At 39.0% G+C, this 18,180-nt stretch overlaps 1 protein-coding gene across 1 annotated transcript; it reads left to right on the plus strand.

Moving 5' to 3' along the window:
* Window positions 1-11,598: 11,598 nt before the first annotated feature.
* Window positions 11,599-18,174, plus strand: EMC7 (ER membrane protein complex subunit 7). Its single transcript, XM_085225052.1, has 5 exons — window positions 11,599-11,955; window positions 14,484-14,603; window positions 15,087-15,225; window positions 15,779-15,859; window positions 17,739-18,174. Exons 1-5 carry the CDS (start codon window positions 11,708-11,710, stop codon window positions 17,889-17,891), a joined length of 741 nt encoding a protein of 246 aa, XP_085081178.1. The 5' UTR covers window positions 11,599-11,707; the 3' UTR covers window positions 17,892-18,174.
* Window positions 18,175-18,180: the final 6 nt, after the last annotated feature.

The raw sequence follows: 18,180 nt of genomic DNA on the forward strand, positions 1-18,180 counted from the left end.
CAGAAGATATATGGATATATGGAGATCTGCAGCTGTATTTTGTCTCCAGTCTTCTGGTGCAAACAGTCATATGGCTTAGGCAACTATTTGAAAGTACAAAGCAATGCAACTCATGCTATTGGGTATGAAGTTGCTCCAACCATTGAACAGTGTGAATTCTTCAGTTTATGAAGGCACTTGGTTCTTGCATGGGGAACTTACACTGAACTGATGTTCCATTAGAGGAGAAAAATAAAAAGCAGCTCTTAATAGCCTCTGTAAATGTCAGACAGTTTAATATCTGTCTTCAGTCTACCTTCCTACACGTGGTAGTAATTGTAGGCTACGGCTAAAGAATTGCTGAGAGAATAATGTGTGTGTGCTTTAATCCATTATTTTAATTCCCTGTTAATTGTTTTGTTTTCTGCCTTGGAATGAGACTAAATGCAAGTATTTGTCTCTGCATATTCTCCCCAACATTCATTTTTCAGCATTTAATAATGTTATTTCTTCCTCTTTGTAGTCTAAACGTACTGTGAGTATCTGCTGTTGAGTTGAGGGAGAGTGAAAGTTGACAAAAGAAAGGTAAGACAATTTGAAAGCTATTGTTAAAACTTTCCCTCTTAAACTTTCAAAACAAAGTTTATTAATATCTGCTAATGGAAGTGGACATTCATGGCTACATGCTTGAGTCTGAACTTGATTTTTCACTCTAAATAACCATAGCTGCAGGGTAGTCGTCCTTGGTTGTTTTTTTTTTTTTTTCACGAAGGACTAAGTTGTACTCTTAATACCAACCTGTAATATGGAGACCGGGCTATTGTGCTGTCACTTAAAGTAGAAGTGACCACACAGACTTGAATTATTGCAGGCCTACAGTATTTTTGTTTCCATAACGGTGAGAGTTTTGTAGTGCATCTCTTTATGTAGACTTCAACATTATAAATGGTGATCTCAAAATGAGGTGTGTTGCTTTCAAGTTGAATGTGGCACGTTTCTGATTGACACAGATCCCTGCTTTAATTCAGACACTTTACCTAGAGTGATGTGGGGTAAATAGACACCAGTAGTCAGTTGCCCCATTTCAACATCTGTATGTTACTGTAACAAGATGCAAGAAAGCAATTTTTATGTTTTCCAACAGTTGTATCTTTTCACTCCTTACCACTAAAGCCATTTAAATTCTTTTTAGGAAGTGGTAGTCCCCAAAATACAAACAATAAAAATACTCTTATGAATATATAAAGTAATATGTTTACGTCAATAATGTTCTGTTAATTTCGGAAGGAGACTGTTCTCTATATGCTTGACTTGAAAGAAACAAAGCTAATATATTTTACTGAGATTGGAACCATCTTGATTGTTGCTTTTTGTGAGCACTACTAAATATCAAAATAGTATTACATTCCAAAGCTGCCTGCTATGGTGGGTGTGTTGGAATAAATACGCACCCTAGCATCATATTTTAATGTGAGCTGTAAACTGTTTCAGATATCTCTTGTAATTTAGGTAGATGGTTCTTTTTCAAGTTGTATTTCATCAGTGTAGCTGTGTTTTCAAAAAGTCAGAATTATGTTTGGCTCTTGCAGTTGTTATCAGATACTCCATGAATTGAAAGCTGTAATGAAATAGTTGAATAAATATCTTGGCATCAGAAAAATAGCCAGTATTTTGTGGTAACAGGCTTTAATTGTGTTGCTCTGTTGTTTTAAACAAGCTTATTTCCTCTGCATATTTCTAAATATATCTAAATATTTAGTGTAAGTGAATTTTGTAGAGGAGACTAGAGGAGGATTGCTACTTCCAGGGAAATGCTTGGATCCAAATAAAGAAGTTGCCCAGATACACTTTCTCCTAACAACTGGCTCTGTTGTGTTACTGTCAAGTTGTGTTACCACATGTGCATTAGCTGTGCTGTTTCATATTTGGTCTAGGTAAGAGCAGAAACATGGTGCTGGAAGGCTGAATCTTAACTGCTGGTGCTAAGAAACCAAAAGCTACTTCTTTGCTGATAGAAATTCTTGAACGAACACAGGAAGGAGCAACTTGTATGTCTTATTTGGAGAGCGCAGATAACTTATTTCTTTTTATCTCTGCTTATAGTACTTTGTCTGGAAGCCAGTAAGCTTAGATGGTGTGTTTGTTTAAAATAGCATTAAGTTTCTGACTGAAAAGGAGGAGGAAAAAATTCTTGATTTTTCATTAATGTAACTGTGTGCCACCTAATGCTCCAGCTGGAGGGGAAAAAAGTAAATAACTGTCAAGGAATTATAAACTATGACAGGCATTGGTTTCATTGTACAAGCAGTGATCAGATTTTATTTTGAATGTTACAAGATTCTTGCCGGTGTTTATTTAATAAAGTAGTAAACTAAAGCAGCACTGGAAAGTAACTGACAGGTTCCATTCTCTGTTTTTCACTCAGTGTAAAAGCCTGGCTCTTTAATTGACTGAAGTTGGTAACTATTGTCAAGAGTTATTTCTGGAGAAATTCTATGCCAACAGCAAATACTAGCATTAAGAATAAGCTGGGCAGTTAGTTGCCCTGCCCATTAGTCTGCTATTTGGCAATGGAGCAGTGCTGCTAGGGGTTCTGCTAAAAGCGTGTACTGTCCTCAGAGTAGGGGACTGTTTGGTTTTAAACACATTACAGAAATTCCGTGTGCCTGACAAGGGTGCCTGTGCTAGTGGAAGATTCAGCTTTGATGTAGGAAGTGTTTCTAGTCCTGTGTGACTAATTCCTTTACAGTGAGGTAGTTGAAGAGGGAAGGTTGGAGACTTGGTGCACGCAGAGCAGTCTCATTTCTTCCCACTTGCTGTTCTTCCACCCCACTGACGTGTAGGAGCACATCTGCTTGGCAGAGTTCCCAGCTCCACATCAACCTTGTCACCTATCCAAGTGAAAACAAAATGCATTCATGTTTGGTATGCCTTGTTTCCCAAGTGATGTCTTGTATCTTGAGCCTTCCTGCTTCTTACTGTAAATCAAATCAGCTTAGGGCCATTTGGCTATGAAAATATAGGGAATACAGAAGTACAGTGCTTGTACTTCTGGTGACAAATATGTGAATGACACCATTTCTGTGTTCCCAGTATTAATGTAAGGACTAGAAGAATGCACGTTAATATAATGGCTATATCAGCTACTAGGTTTAAATCAAAATTGTTGTATTAGGTGTTTGTGTGAATATAAATGGCATTAAAAAATGAGATCCTTGACAAACTAGTAATTAAAAATGCCCATAGTTCTGAATGCTTATAATAGGCAAACTGATGGGTTGTTAGAGAAAAATCATGCTGCACAATGGTCTGTGGTTTAGTTTTGAGTTTTTTGCTCTTTATTCGCCTTGTCTTCTCCTCTAAGTACAGGATATTAAATTCGTTTCTATCTTGAATTCTCATTTTTGTGAGCTGATGCCTTTCAGTGCTTGACCCCATGGAAAATTAGCAGAGATGGGTGTAGTGAGGATGTTTAGCATTCTTTTTCACAGTTTGCTGGGTAAGCATGCCTATGGAGTCACTACTGTGCAGAATTCTCTTTTACACTTCTTTCTGCAGTGCGTTTATACCTCTCCTGGTGGTGCGTCCCTTAAAAACTAACCCAAAAGCTAGAATTCATTCATCTCCAGCATAAAGTCATGCTGTGGTCAGGTGACAATAAATTCTGCCACCCTCTTTCCACTTAAAAAAGAGACATAAGAATGTGTGTCTGAGGGTTCCCTGAAGTTAGCAGTCAGCTTTCTAGATTGCTTGACTGTTTTTTTTTTTGCGTGACCTCAGCCACTTCATTCTGCAGGGCTGTAAATAGGAGAACGCCCTTGGAACTGTCTTCAGAACTGGCAGCTTGCTAACATTGACCTTCACCTTGGGGACTAACAAGGAGTATTCTTGCATTTCTGTATGCAAGCTTTGTATGTATTTCTATACTTTGGTCAGCCTGTAAGGTCTGGAAAATGAGAGTTTAGCCTCATGTCTGGTTTGGATTAAACAGTTCTGGAATCAATAATTCTGTCTATGTGAAAGATGACAAGACCTCTTTCTCCATGAATCACCAAATCTTAATTGCGATCTTAATAGGTTTCCATATATAGAAATCTGTTTATCCACAGTTTTTGATATCCTCATTAACATTTTTTTCTGACAAAAGGATTGGTCTGAGATTCCTTTGTAATATGCAGTTAATTTATAATTAAGCTATGAAAAGTAGTATAGTTTTATGAGAGCAGGTTTTTTCCCTTACCCCTGAGATGCATCTCCAAGATGCTGTTGGCCTGGAATCTTAGTCAGAACTTGAACTGAATTTAATGGTATGAAGTAGTATCTTACCGGTGTTCAGGAGCATTGCACTTCTGATGGAAGTATGTCTGTGTTGGCTTTGCAGCAGTGTAATTTAACTATCTCAGCAATGAGAGACATAAGTGAGAGGAGGATGAACTAATTTGGATGGCTCCAGCAAGCCTAGCTTTTGTTCCCACATTCAAGGTTGAGATAGTAGGAATATAAATAGTAATTTCTGCCTTAGGGAGTACCCCAACCACATTTGCTGTCTCTCATATCTCAGCTTTTTTCTTATGGCACTACCAGCAATCAACCATGCCAGGGCTGTGAGGTATGTGGAGTAGCTGCAGCGTGGCTGCCAGGTTTACTGCTTGTCAGTTTGCAGCTCTGTCAGAGCTTCACCCACACAATTGATTCTGCAAAGGAAGGAGACCCTATTGCTGAATCTTCATCAGGATTCCTTCCTAACAGAACTTCTCTTAGGAGATATTCCAAATTCCTATCTAATGCTATGTCCATCATCCAGTACACGTTTTTATCTCCTGTACTTGCCCCTTTTAGGTCAAGGTGACACTGCGTGCTTTTGTTTGCCAGGAGATGATTATCAATCATCTTAAATTCACTCACTCAGACTTCTTGGTCTCACCACCTTTTCCCTGTCATAGAGATTCTCCAGCCAGATACCTGGCTGTGTAAAAACCTGCATGCTAGTGTCCACCTGAGCTCAAGCTCTCTATGGCCTCTCTGGACCTTCTACTCCAGATACCTATGCTGCTGCCACTTAAACTGCTAATTGTTTTCATCAGGTATCATCTTATTTATTTTATAGAATCATGGTTTTTAGGAATGAGAAGGTCACTGGGGTATTTGTTTTGTTTGCTGTGTCCTTCCCCTTTCCTAAAAGAGGTGTGACCTGGGCCTGCAGTTTACTAATGTATGTTTTTAAGAGTTTATTCTCCTGTAATTCTTACATGAACAAAGTAGTCCTGGCAATTATTTCTTTTTGCTTCTCCTTTCTAGTGCTTACTAATTTCATGTGTCAACATTCAAAAGCACACCTTCACAGCTGTGGAATGTGTATGTAAACTAACCACTAGATTTTCTGTCAACTCGCATTAATTTTAAGATGCTTTCCTGAATTTTTCAGGCTCAAGAGAAGGTAAAAACTTATGTTTAATCCTGCACCAAGTTTTCTGTGGTTCACTGTTGTTTTATTTGCCTAAAATAGAAGTCCTAAAAACAAACTCCAAAATTGAATTCATTACTTCTGGTGTCCTAGTGAGGCTTTACTGGCCTTGGATCTCACCAGATATACAGAGCTTCCCTGAGGACCCTGTTGTCAAATACACTTATAAATGATGAAAGCAAATAGCTGGAGGGGGGGAGAAGGGGCATTTGAAAGTGATTTATGCTACTGTTTTTTCCCCGAAATTTGCAAACTGTTATCCGGAATATAAAAATTACCCAGTCTTATGTAACTCAAAATATTGTAGAGAAGAAAAAACCTCATAGCCACAACAAGATTTTATATTGCAACTGGAAGGATTTTCTATGATAAGGCTTGCATTTTTTTTTTTTAATCAAAAAGTACATCATTTAGCTCAAGTTACCTGATAAGGCTCTTATTTATCTCTTGTCTGAGATTGCCATAGCTTTATTTAAATCACACAGGAAGCATCACAACTACTTGCAAAACTGCCAATCGACCTGCTTTAATGAAGCTGTGGTTTAACACATTGAATAGCAATGTAACAGCGCATGGAAAATTAGCGTGTTTGCCATTAGTTAATGGTAGATAATCCCTCTAATTCACCACAGCGTTCATTTGAGCAGTTCTTTGACGTAGCAACCAGTACTTGTCATGGTGAGGCTTCATGAGGCTTCGTTGGCTCTCATAACTCAGTGTACCAGCCCACACAAATAGGAATGCACCTGAAACATAAACAGTATTCTTATTTAGCTTTCTCACTGTGCAACAGAGGTATGAAGTGCCTCCAAATTACTTCCAGGGCTAAGATGTAAGCATAGACCAAAAGTTGCTTATTTCATTAAGAGCTTTAAAACATTTACAAGGATCACAGGCCAATACAGTGAAATACGACAATAAAGTAAAGCAATCTGTAGCTCTTACTTATGAGCTGAATTTCAGAAAGGCAGCAGCTGGTAAGCTCCCTCAGATATCAGCTGTGCGCTATAAGGTTGTATATATCTGCATCAGTTATCTGCCCTGTACAAAGAAGGGGCTTGCAGGGCTACTTAAAGCCACGTACTGCCATTCTCAGGTTGTTGGGAACAGCTAGAATGCGTTCATGAAAAAGTTCTTCTGTGGCTTGTAATGAAGCTGACAAGCAGTAAGAGTAACTAATGCTTCAAAAAAAGCAGGGCACTGCAGAAATGATTCATCATTTCGGAGATCAAGGACTAGCAAAGTGAATTCAGAACTACTGCAGTGTTGGCTTATTTTTTTTTTGTTTGTTTTAAGAATGAGTTGAAGGCTAAGCTTTGCTTCTAAGGGTTTGTCAAATACAGTGAGTGTGCAGGTTTTGTTTCTTTCATAGTTAGTTTGGGTCCAAATTTGCTAGCAGTAGATACTGCAGCAGTCTATGTAATGTATTTGATACACCAAAGAGAACGTTTGTCATCTGGAAAGTGCTGATCTGGCTCCAGCTGGACTCTCATACTTTTTTTTTTAACTCCCACTACAGAAATGTTAAAAAAAAAAAAAAAAAAAGAAAAGAAAAGAAAAAAAAAGAGTGGGCTTAGAAATGGTGCAAATCAACCTTTAGTAGCCTTTGGACAACCACTTTGAAGAAAAAAAAAAAAAGCATACAATTTCATGACAATCCTAACTCAGTGTCATTTCTGGCCTTTTTCTCCTCCATTCCTCCTCGCATTCAGAAGCAACTGTAGTGTAATTAGGCAACTGCATAAGGCTGTGTGTATTACAGCTGCCTTTTGCATGTTGGACACAAGATCTCCCCAAGCAGAGACCTCGCAGATGAGACAATGTTTGAATAGGATCCTCTTCTGCTAGAACATCCCACCAAAGTTCCTGTGACCTCTCCATGTTGCACCTCCATGTGATGTGAACCCACTCTACAAATCATTAGAATATCTTCAGCTTGGCATACAAAGGAAAAAAATCAATTTTGTTGTGCTGCATTACCAATAGTGAAAGAAAGAAAGGAAAAAATATATATAAATAGCTATGGTTCTGCAAGGGATATGATAACACTGCATTATGGAGTGGCTGCCGTGGGGCATTATGTGAGTGGAATCCCAGCTGGGGGGGGAGGTGGGGAGCATGGCATTTAAAGCACATTCCAAGAAGCAAGGATTTTACACTGTTTTTATTTTTGGGAACCAAATGTCCCAGGAATGTGCCATTTGAGCAGTAGGTGAATGATTACAGGTGGTATCCATACAAACCAGATCTCTGGCATCTGAGTCCACGTGTAGCATTGCTCCGTGCAGAGCTGCTGCTTCTGCAGACAACGGTTGCTGTACTTCTTAGACACCCTGCTTGCAGTTTGTGCCCAAATTCTGCTTAAAAGAGATATGGGGATACATTTTGTAGTAAATAGGAGATGAGCACTTCAAAGCTCTATGAAAACAGTTTCCATGTTACCATCGTGCTACACCCATATTTGTTCTGCTTCCAAGAGAGGGTGTGGGACTTCTTACAGCATGAAAATTATGTTCCTTTTCCTACCAAAAAAAAAAAAAAAAAAAAAAAAAGTTCGAAGACTTTTCCTCATACTTTAACTAATTAAATTTCTTCCTCTACAGAATGAAGTCTGAGTTCAATCGCTTGCAACCAGGTAAAGCGGGCTGTCTCTGGCGATAGATCTTAATGTCAGCATTATGAAAAGTGTGTGAAAGTATTACCCTGTTTGTGCTTTCAGATGCCTATTACCAGTAAAGCAGAAATAATTCTGGTGGAAGCCAGAAGCAGGACTTCTCAGGGGATCATACCTTTGGGACAACGTGAACGCTGTTGCTGAAGTCTACTCCTGCTAAATGTTTCTGGTGTAGCACTGTAAATTGCCAGTAGATGGCGGGATGATGCTGCTTTACAATATACATCAGTAGGAATTTTTTAAAAAGAATAATTCTTCTGCATTTATTTACAATAAAGCTGATTGTGAAGGAGAAGGCTCAGTGAATGCATTAGCTGGCTGTGGCCTTCTGCTGGTCCTGATGCTGACTGCTTCCATAGACACAATTCTCTTATGCTTGGTTTGTGATGTTTTTGTTTTTAAATAATACGAATTTTTATCCTCAAAAGACAGTATAACTGATGTAAGTGTGGGTGTTCTGATGTATATCTGCTTCTTATTTGTTTTTCAGATCAGTCATGTCCGTGTCCTTGATTCCATAGAGCATTTGTGAAACAGCACTGTTCTGGTATACTGGGCATGACCTCAATACCTGCACAGCAGCTGGGGGCCCCACTCAGAGAATATGAAAAGACTATAGTAAGATTGCCACAGCTGCTCCCTTCTTGTTTGCTGACAGCTAACAGCTCTGCATGTGGTGGCTGAATCACACAGGAAACAGGTTCTGGTGCTGCTGGCCGTGGTCCAGTGGATGTCCAGTGTATTAAAGTAAACCAGTGTCAATTACACCATCCTGTTCATTTCCAAAAGCAAATTAAATACTAGCCAAAGTGTTACTAGCTTTATATAAATAGAAGCGTTCAGAGCAATTGCACTGAAATGTCCAAAGTTGCATTTAAACTTATGAAAATGTAAACTTGCATATAGTAAGCTTTCTTCTAGTGTTCACTGGAAAAAATTCAGCACCAAAATAAGTTTTAAGTATAAAATCATTTTCTTCTGGGGTGAAGAAACTCTCTTGCTTCTTCTATTCATCAGTATCCCAGAATACTCAAATATTTCCAAACAGCTGTGATGCTCGTGCATTGTGATGCATTTAGGGAGTTCAGAGGGATTTAATGTGTCTTCGCTGCTTTTCAATTTGTACATGAGACCAGAAGTGACAAGAACCTGGAGATACAGATTTCAGTATTATCAGTGTGATGGCATTACATTAGTCTAGACCTGCACTCTGCTCAGCCCATTAGGGATTCATCCATCTGGCTGACAGGTTTGCACAAACAGTGACAGCTGGCTGAATGAACCCAATCAGACAGAAGTGAGAATGTGCTTGTGAGCAGGGCAGAACCTATCAGAAATTTGCCAGTTTCTACGTGGCTATTAGTCAAGTGAGCTCATCAGTGAGGAGACAGGTCTCAAATGTGGGGGTCACTCTTGATTGCACTTTGAGGAAGCTGATGAAATAGTTCTGTTGCTTCAAAGTAAACTGAAACTGTTGCTTGGCAGTTTTATCTGTCTTCTGATCACTTGTTCCCTTGACATCAAGCTACAGCCAGAACCTGGCTAATAGTGAAAATTCTCTCCATAAGACATAAAAAAGCCTTCCAGATAAAGCACTAAAAAACACATTAAAGATTAAACACATCATCAAAGTTGGCTTTGATGAGTGTATACCTGAATATTTTCATTTACTTTATTTGTACTACCTTTTTGGGATTTGGTTATTTTTACCTAGAAGGTAAACGCCTACAACACCTGATATCAAAGCTTAGAATATTGTTGTGTAATCCACTCAAATGCTGATGTAGTTAATCTTAAAGAAAAAGGCAGTAATTCACCAAATGAATTATTTTCTCAGTTGTGTACGCTTCAAAATGTGGTAACCAGTGTATCTGTATGAAGCACAGCTTCTAATACGCAAAGAGGTTCCACAATGAGAGCAGAGAGACTGCTTAACTACATGTGTAAAAGTTTTGTGCCCATACAGCTATTAGAAACTTTGCATGTATGAAGACAAAGATATGTATCTGAAATCTGAGCTCAGGGAGAGTTTCTACATGAGGAAAGAACAAGAGAGAGGAGGCTAACTAGTGTGTCAGTTTGTTAGCTGGATGGCATGTAGAGAAGTTTCTTGGATTAGATACAGAGCGTGAAAGACCAATGTGGTTTTCTTTTATTTGGGATCACTAGGCTTAAAACTTAATTAACTATTAACTGTCTATATTATAAAAATAAATTTTCTGGCTCTTTAGTATTTACAAATCTATGTTTGATGAACTCCTTAAAACTGGGGGGCACTGTATGACATGAGAGCATCTCAGTACACTCCTTAATGGTGTTTAAGTAGAATTTCTCCAGTAACTCCGTATAAATATAGTAATGTGATATGTCAGTATGAAATGCTATCTTCTGCTGGTGTCATCCTGGAAATAGTACTCTGGCTTCCTATAACATGCTGCTATTTGGTGATCTTATTTTAACTATCTGCTTCATCAACAAAGTGGAAAAAAAGTGGCTGCAAACTCCTACAACACAGAGAAGCTATTTTCTAGCACTGATCATTTATAGAACACTTAAGTTTCCACCTCCAAAACTGCTGGTGTTTCAACTTTTGTGACTTTATGCAACAGAAGAACCTTATTCATCCTGGCCATCCAAAATAGAGCAGCACAGCTCAGAAATAGTAATGGAGACATCATTCATGTTATTCCACTCTCATGGAGCGATGCATGATTTCAGAATCATGGCTGGGATAGTAAAATTTAGTATCAGCTGAGGGCTAGGGCTACGTTCGTAATCTGCAAACATGCTTTAATAGTTAAGTAATATTTCTAATGACTTCAATAATTAACTCCGATGTTAAGCAACAGCTGAGGAAGCAGGTGTATGTGACAGCGGGTACATGTGACACGACAGGACGCATTATGCGGAGGGGAAATGGGCAGGGCAGGTATTACAGCCCTCTTGGCCTGGCACTGAGCCTGCTCACAGCGAGCAGCAGCATTTCGTGCTGCCGCTCTGCCTGCAGGTTCTAGGGGAGCATCGGAAACAGCCTGCACTGATCTGATACAGTTCAAAGAAAGCACTTCAGGCTATTTAACGTTATTGACAAATTTTCATGTTCTTTCATTTCACATCCGTGTCCTGCGTTATCACTTGCGGATGGCTTTATCCTGGAGGGGAAAAAAACAACAACAACAAAAAAAACCGGGAACTTGCTCTGCCATTTCCCCAGCCCGTGCTCTGAGACGCCGCGCACACCGGCTCACAGTCCCCCCCTTGCAGACGCAGCCTGGGGCGCTGCCCCGCCCCAGAAGCTCATTGCGGTGAAAGGCCCCACATACGCGCAGCGCCTCGCGGTGGCAGAGAGCAGCGCACTTTCGCTTCGCTCCGTATCATGGACGGGCAGCTCACGTTCCTATTGGCTCGCCCGCGTGACGCAAAATGCCGGCGCCTCACTCTCCTATACGCAAGCGCACAGCACCCAACACATTCTCGCGGCCCGCTGCGCACGCGTAGAGATCTTGTCGCCATGCTTCTGGTGCCGGCTGTCCCGGGGAGTTGAGGTGTGTCGCGCTCTGCGCATGCGCCCCGGCACCTGAGCGGCGGTGATGGTCACGATCATGTCGGCGCGGGGCGGCGTCGTGTCGCTGGTGCTGCTCTGCCTTTTCGCGTCACCGCTGGCCCCCGGCGCCGTGGGCTCGGAGGTGGCCGGGACGGTGGAGCCGCCGGGCGGCGCGGGCCCCGGGGAGCGGTTTAAGATCGAGGGCCGGGCCGTGGTGCCCGGGGTGAAGCCCCAGGACTGGATCGCGGGGGCTCGGGTGCTCGTGGACGGGGAGGAGCACGTCGGTTTCCTGAAGTGAGCGCCGGGAGGGCGGGGGATGGGACTGCCGGGGGATCCCTCGGCGCCGCGGGCCGCTGTCCCCGCACCCCGCCCTGGCGCGGGGCCGGCCGCAAGATGGCGGCGGCCGCGGGGCTCCTCAGTCGCGCCCGCGTCCCGCTCTGGGACCGCGAGATTCTGCGGGGGGATCCTGGCTGAGGCTGCGGGCTTTTGAGCTGCTAAAAATCAGAGCTGAGTCACTTTGCAGACTCTGGGACTTCTTTATTGTACCCCTGAAATCTTCACAGTAGCAGGAAAAGCTGTGTAGAGGGATGATGCATATGCATATGCATAGGGAAGCCCTGAAGCATCAAGTAAACCCCTTCAGCCTCAGGTCGGAGTGAGTATATTCCGATCAGCTGGGGTTCTGGGGATACTCAGAAGATACCCTCACAACTAATAATGATAATCATTGCACAGTCGAAGATAATTCTTAAATCTGTGATTTTAGTGCAGCGTAATATCTTGTTCTTAAAATCATGTATTAAAATGAGGAAGTTCACGTGGATTAAGATACTAGCTTATAAATACAGCTGTTTCGTGTTGTTCCCTCTGCAGCAGAAGCTGGGATCTGTTTATAGGCAAACACAGCAGGTTCTGTCAGTATAGCATCTGATGGAGCAGTTCAACCCAGCTACAGGTGCCTTGCATCATGTTTACATCTCGTGTAAAAACACAGTGGGGCTGATGTATTTCTTAATGCTTGGTTATAGCTGGAGTTACCTGAAATGTGAGGAAATAATCTCATCTAAAAGCACACAATCCTTGTAACAGCATAAACTGGTTAACAAACTTTTTTGGTAACATAACTTTCATATATTTAGTGATAGACTCACCAGATTATGTGATAACATAAAGCCAAGAAATTAATAGTACACATTAATTAACTAATGATGAATATCTACGATGCTATGCCACCACAGGTATGGTATGTTTCAGCTAAAAAGCTGTGATACGTAGTATTTTGTTCACTTGCTATGAGCAATTTACTGGGTGGTTGGTAGGTCACTGCTGGTAACAACTGCATGACAGGAAATAAATTTTTTCATTAACAGTGCTGTTTGAGGCTGAGTAGAAGGATCCTTTTGCTGGTAGGGTTAAGTATATTTGGGTTATCAGTAGATACATTTGTCAACATTTATTTGTCACTAGGCAAGTTTGGGTTATTCATTAAATGAATGTCATTTCCCTCTTATTGGTAATTGAAATAACTATTTGACACAGCAAAGTTACTGCTGAAAGTTTCAAGAGCAATTTTCTATTACAAGCATTTTTATAAATCTGATAAGTTTCCTCACTGAAGTAACTGTTTTTTTATTTCTTGAGAATGACGCTGTTGTGTATCAATACGTGAATTTAGAAATTACCTTGTCAAATGAGTCTTTTGAAAAACAGTAGTCAAATTTCATCAAAATACTACTGCTTGAAATGGGAAAATTGAAAGGGAATTCCCAGGGAAAGTACTTAATATAGTTGCAAAGTACGATAATGTTAGCATTTCTTTTAGGGGTTCAAAACGTCACATAAAATAATAGAGAAATCAACCTACACATCACTGTTTGTTTCTGTCTTGGTTGTGGGAGAGCCCTAAAGTGATGTAGAATTTTGAGAGAGCTGGTATGAAGACGGAAATCATTTCTACGGAGGTTCATTTATTTGTTTTCATGATTTGTTTCAAATGCGTTGAGGTTTTTTACTTTTTTTGCCTTTGAAGAACTTATTTGGTCTTAACTACGAGTAATATTTTTAGGAGGAGTGTATTTTATATTAATTTTTGACAGACAGAGAACATAAAGTTTTCCTTCTTGGAAGCTTCTGGAAGCATGTAGGAGGAAACCTACAAGCTTCTGTACTTTAATTTGATGACAGCTTGTGCTGAATCTTTCAAGTATCCTTTCTCAATTATTTTCAATGAACGTTGAAGTTACTTTAAAATAAAAACAATCTGTCTAAAAATCACTTCTATGTTCATATTCAGAGCTCTTAGTTTCCTCATTGTTGTGATAGAGCTTTCTAGCGTGGGCTAGTTCTAAAAGAAGCAATTAAAAGTGAAGCTATCTGTTTTGCTGTAGGGGCAGAAAATGCAGTTTTTGTACTTTGTAAGTCATATTTAATGTCTGCCCACACAATGTAGGAAGTCAATTTATTTATTTTTTAATTTCAGTGGAATTACTGAAGCAAAGTAAATTTCATTGTATCATTTGAGCACAAGAAATCTAACCATTTCAAATATTTCTTAGATTTTTTAGCTATTCCTTCAGCAAGACGATGGCTTAACAAGCCACTCTGTGGTAGGAAATTCTGCTTGTATTGTGACACATGTTAATGACAATGGGCTTGGTACTGAGTGATCTTAATTTTCCTTTTGGTCATTATTATCATATAAAGATTTATAATAGAAATTGATACAGTTTCTTCTTCGGGGATATAAACAAAACCAATTCCCTCCAGTGCATTGGAGTATGTTGAAATGCAGTGGAATTTATTTATTTATTTATTTATTTCAGGACAGATGGAAGCTTTGTGGTTCATGATGTACCGTCAGGGTCTTATGTAGTAGAAGTTATATCTCCTGCTCATAAATTTGAGCCTGTTCGAGTTGACATAACTTCAAAAGGCAAAATGAGGTGAGCCTTTCCAGATTTGCTTCTGTGTTGATGTAGGAAGTGTGCCTGACAGTGTAACATCAAAAGTAATGTAAGAAGTACTGTAGATCCATTGCTTCCATATCAGACCGTATATTCCAGCTTCCTTTCACACTGCTTCTGGAGCATAGCTTCTTTTTTTCTTTTTATATTTATTGCCTTAAAATAAGTGGAATTGAGTGAGTTAAAAAGGAGTTCTTCTGTTTGTTTTGCTGTTTTCTCCTGCAGCTATCCTGAAATGAAATGTAGACAGAAGTTGAGTTAATATTGAAATTAATATTATTTGATCATATAAAGTATAATTTCTACTGAGAAAAATAAGCTTCTGAGAAATGAAGCATATTTGACACTGGCTACCAGATGGCTTCATTTGCAATCTATTTTTAAAACCTTGCTTGGAATATTTAATAATCATTAATTTTCATTAAAGATTGTGTTTTTTATTATTTACACTTTGTTCTTTAGAGCAAGATACGTGAATTACATCAAAACCTCAGAAGTTGTCAGGCTGCCATACCCGCTCCAGATGAAATCTTCCGGACCTCCTTCATACTTCATAAAGAGAGAATCTTGGGGATGGACGGATTTCCTCATGAACCCCATGGTATGTACAAGCAGCACACAAAGGTGAGAAGTATGCAACGGTTCCAAATATAGCAGTTCTTTGGAACACGGAGAATAAAAATAAGTCACAAAAGATGTGCGTAATTTCTTTTTCTGAGGTGGTTGATTTCTGGTGTTGGTAAGGTTTTTTTTGTTTGTTTGTTTGTTTTGCCTTGGTTGCTTTTTTGTTTGTCTGTTTTTTCATTCCCTGCATAGCAACTCTGTTAAACGTGTTTTGTCTGAAAATATTGCATAGCCTCGTTGCTTTGACAACATGGTGTTCTTCTAAGGCAGAGAGGAACACTTTGCGAGATTGTAACAGTTGAAAGGCAAACATGTACTCGAATGGTCCAAGTTTGAAATCAGTTATGTGGAACTTCTGGTTTCTGTCCTAAGAATTGGATTTCTGATACGGGGTTACTGACTCAGAAAACAGTTGTTCTAGAACTTGGTATTTTAATTAAAATCTTGATGGCAGGATGTATAAAAATATCTTAGTGTCACATAAGCTGAATAAATACTTGTTTTTTTCCTGTGTGTGTGTGTTTGTATAGGTTGTGATGATGGTTCTTCCACTACTGATATTTGTGCTTTTGCCTAAAGTTGTCAACACCAGTGATCCTGATATGAGACGGGTAAGTAGGTTCAAAGGTTTGGAGATACAGTGACCAAATGTAATGACATTTTAAGGGACAGAGAAATGACAACTAAAACTGGACTTCAAAGGATTTCTTACTGGCATAATTAATGCAATTATTTATGTTGCTGCTAAAATAATGAATTCTCTTATTTCAGACTAGCGAGTTTGCTGTTAAATGGCTCAACGCAGAATAAAATTGTTTTGAGTGTGTTTGAATTAAAAAGCTTTGAATGCATTACATCATGATTATTGTTTTCCAAAATATCTTTAGAACTATAAATGTAATTTTTTAAAGGCTATTTTTTGGTGTGAAAAATTTTCAGTGTTTTTTTGCACTGTTTAAATTTAGCACGTTGTTTTCAGATGTTGTTTAATGTCAGCTCTGTTACAAAGAGTATGATACGGATTTCTCTTACCCGTTAGCTATGGAGCTTACAAGACTGTTGAGATGTTGCAGTAGCATATATGATTCAGAATCTTACTGTAGTCATTAAATTATCTGATTTATTATCCTTTTGCCATGCAAAATGCCGAATAGCAGAAGGCTAGGACAAAATGGAGATTCAAGGTGTTTGCTAAATCATTTGTTTTTAGAAGTATTCCTTGTCTGTCCTGGGTGGCTGCTTTTTCAGGGTTTGGTTAACTTAAACTCCTCTAAATGACCACTGTCTTCAGTAGTGCTTTATAGGTGTCTGAACCATTTTTTTTTTTCCTTTTTTATTTAATAAAGTAATGCATATTGTAAAAATACCAGACCTATATGGCTTTAATTCTGATTTTAATGCATATGTATGCTATGTATCTGTGGCATGTTCTTCAAACCGAGCTGAGCTTTAGAAATTGAATTTTTAAAAATTATTTATTCCTAGTTTATTTTTTTTAACTCATTTGACACTGTATGTAGATAGGCTATTCTGATGATGATAAACAATGAGAAGTTACAATGGTTTAGTTTGCATTAGCTGACAGGTCTGACTTCTTAAGCAGAAACTACAAGTTGAAGGAATCCTGCTTATAATTTAAATTATCTTCGAAGAATGAGAGAAAGTACTTTTTCCCAGCTCAGTTTAATTAATGACATTCTGTTTATTAAATTCTGAAACATATGCCTAACTTAATTTTGTTTGTGTTGGGTGTGGAGCTCATATTATATTTTTTGAGCTAGCTTGTTTTTTTTTCTTTATGGGATCAGCACGATACTTGTTCATATAGAACGTTAATTTCATACTGTAACAGCAAGCACGGCTGCTACGTACGGATTTAGAATAGATATAACAGTAACAAAGGCTACCATAGTTCCTTATAGATCCAAACACAAAAGTACGTTAAGGTTAGCTAGTTATATGATCTTGTGAAACAAGAAAGGAAACTTAGCTGGTTTACACTAATAGCTTGATGTTATGAATTATGCAATAAAAATACCCAGTCCCTTCAAAACGTTATTACTTTTGGCATAAACAATACTAAATTGGGAAGGCAAAATCTGAAAAAATGAAAGAGTGCAAAATCTGTGAGAATATGGATCTGAAAATCTGATCAAAAGCTTTTGTTTTAAAATGGAAGCAAGTAATGCTGGAAATAAGTATTTTAATGGCATTATTTTTCTTGAGAAAACGATTTCATCTGAATAGTTGCTTGCCCTGTAAGGCTGCTTAAGACATGGTTACGTCTTCTGTATGTCAGTGCTTTTAGTTTTGGGGTTTTATGTTTCTGTGTTTAGCTGGGCATTTGGCTGCAGTTGCGTAAAAATGTGTAGCAATGTGTATTCTGGAAGGCTACCATTTGTGTTTGAGAATTTTTATACATGTTCACTATGTGATCTGATGCCATAGAAATTGCTAGTTAAGAGCTGCTATTGAATTTTTTTCATGCAGGAAATGGAGCAGTCAATGAACATGCTGAATTCGAACCATGAGCTGCCAGATGTCTCTGAATTCATGACAAGACTGTTTTCTTCAAAGTCTTCCAGCAAGTCTGGTGGTAGTAGCAGTAAAGCAGGGAAAAGTAGTTCTGGAAAAAGGAGGTAGTTATGTCCTCCTCCAGGCCTGAGTTTGCACAACTATTTGTTATGTGGTATCATGTCTATTTGTCTTGAAATATCAAAAAGCCACTACTGCAACCTTTTATTTGGCACAAAATACGGTATGCTACAACTGTGGTGTGTAGCTTTTTTTTTTAAAGTCTATATAAGCTGCTTTGTACTTGACAGTAAGCAGAAGAGGAGATGGCTTCTGTACGGTATCTGTATAAAGTTATTGAATTAATGCTCTGTAGTGAATGTTATAAATTATATGATGTGCTAAACAGTAACGAGTG

This window comes from Meleagris gallopavo, chromosome 5 (assembly GCF_905368555.1).
Source record: "Meleagris gallopavo chromosome 5, MGAL_WU_HG_1.1, whole genome shotgun sequence".
NCBI lineage: Eukaryota > Metazoa > Chordata > Aves > Galliformes > Phasianidae > Meleagris > Meleagris gallopavo.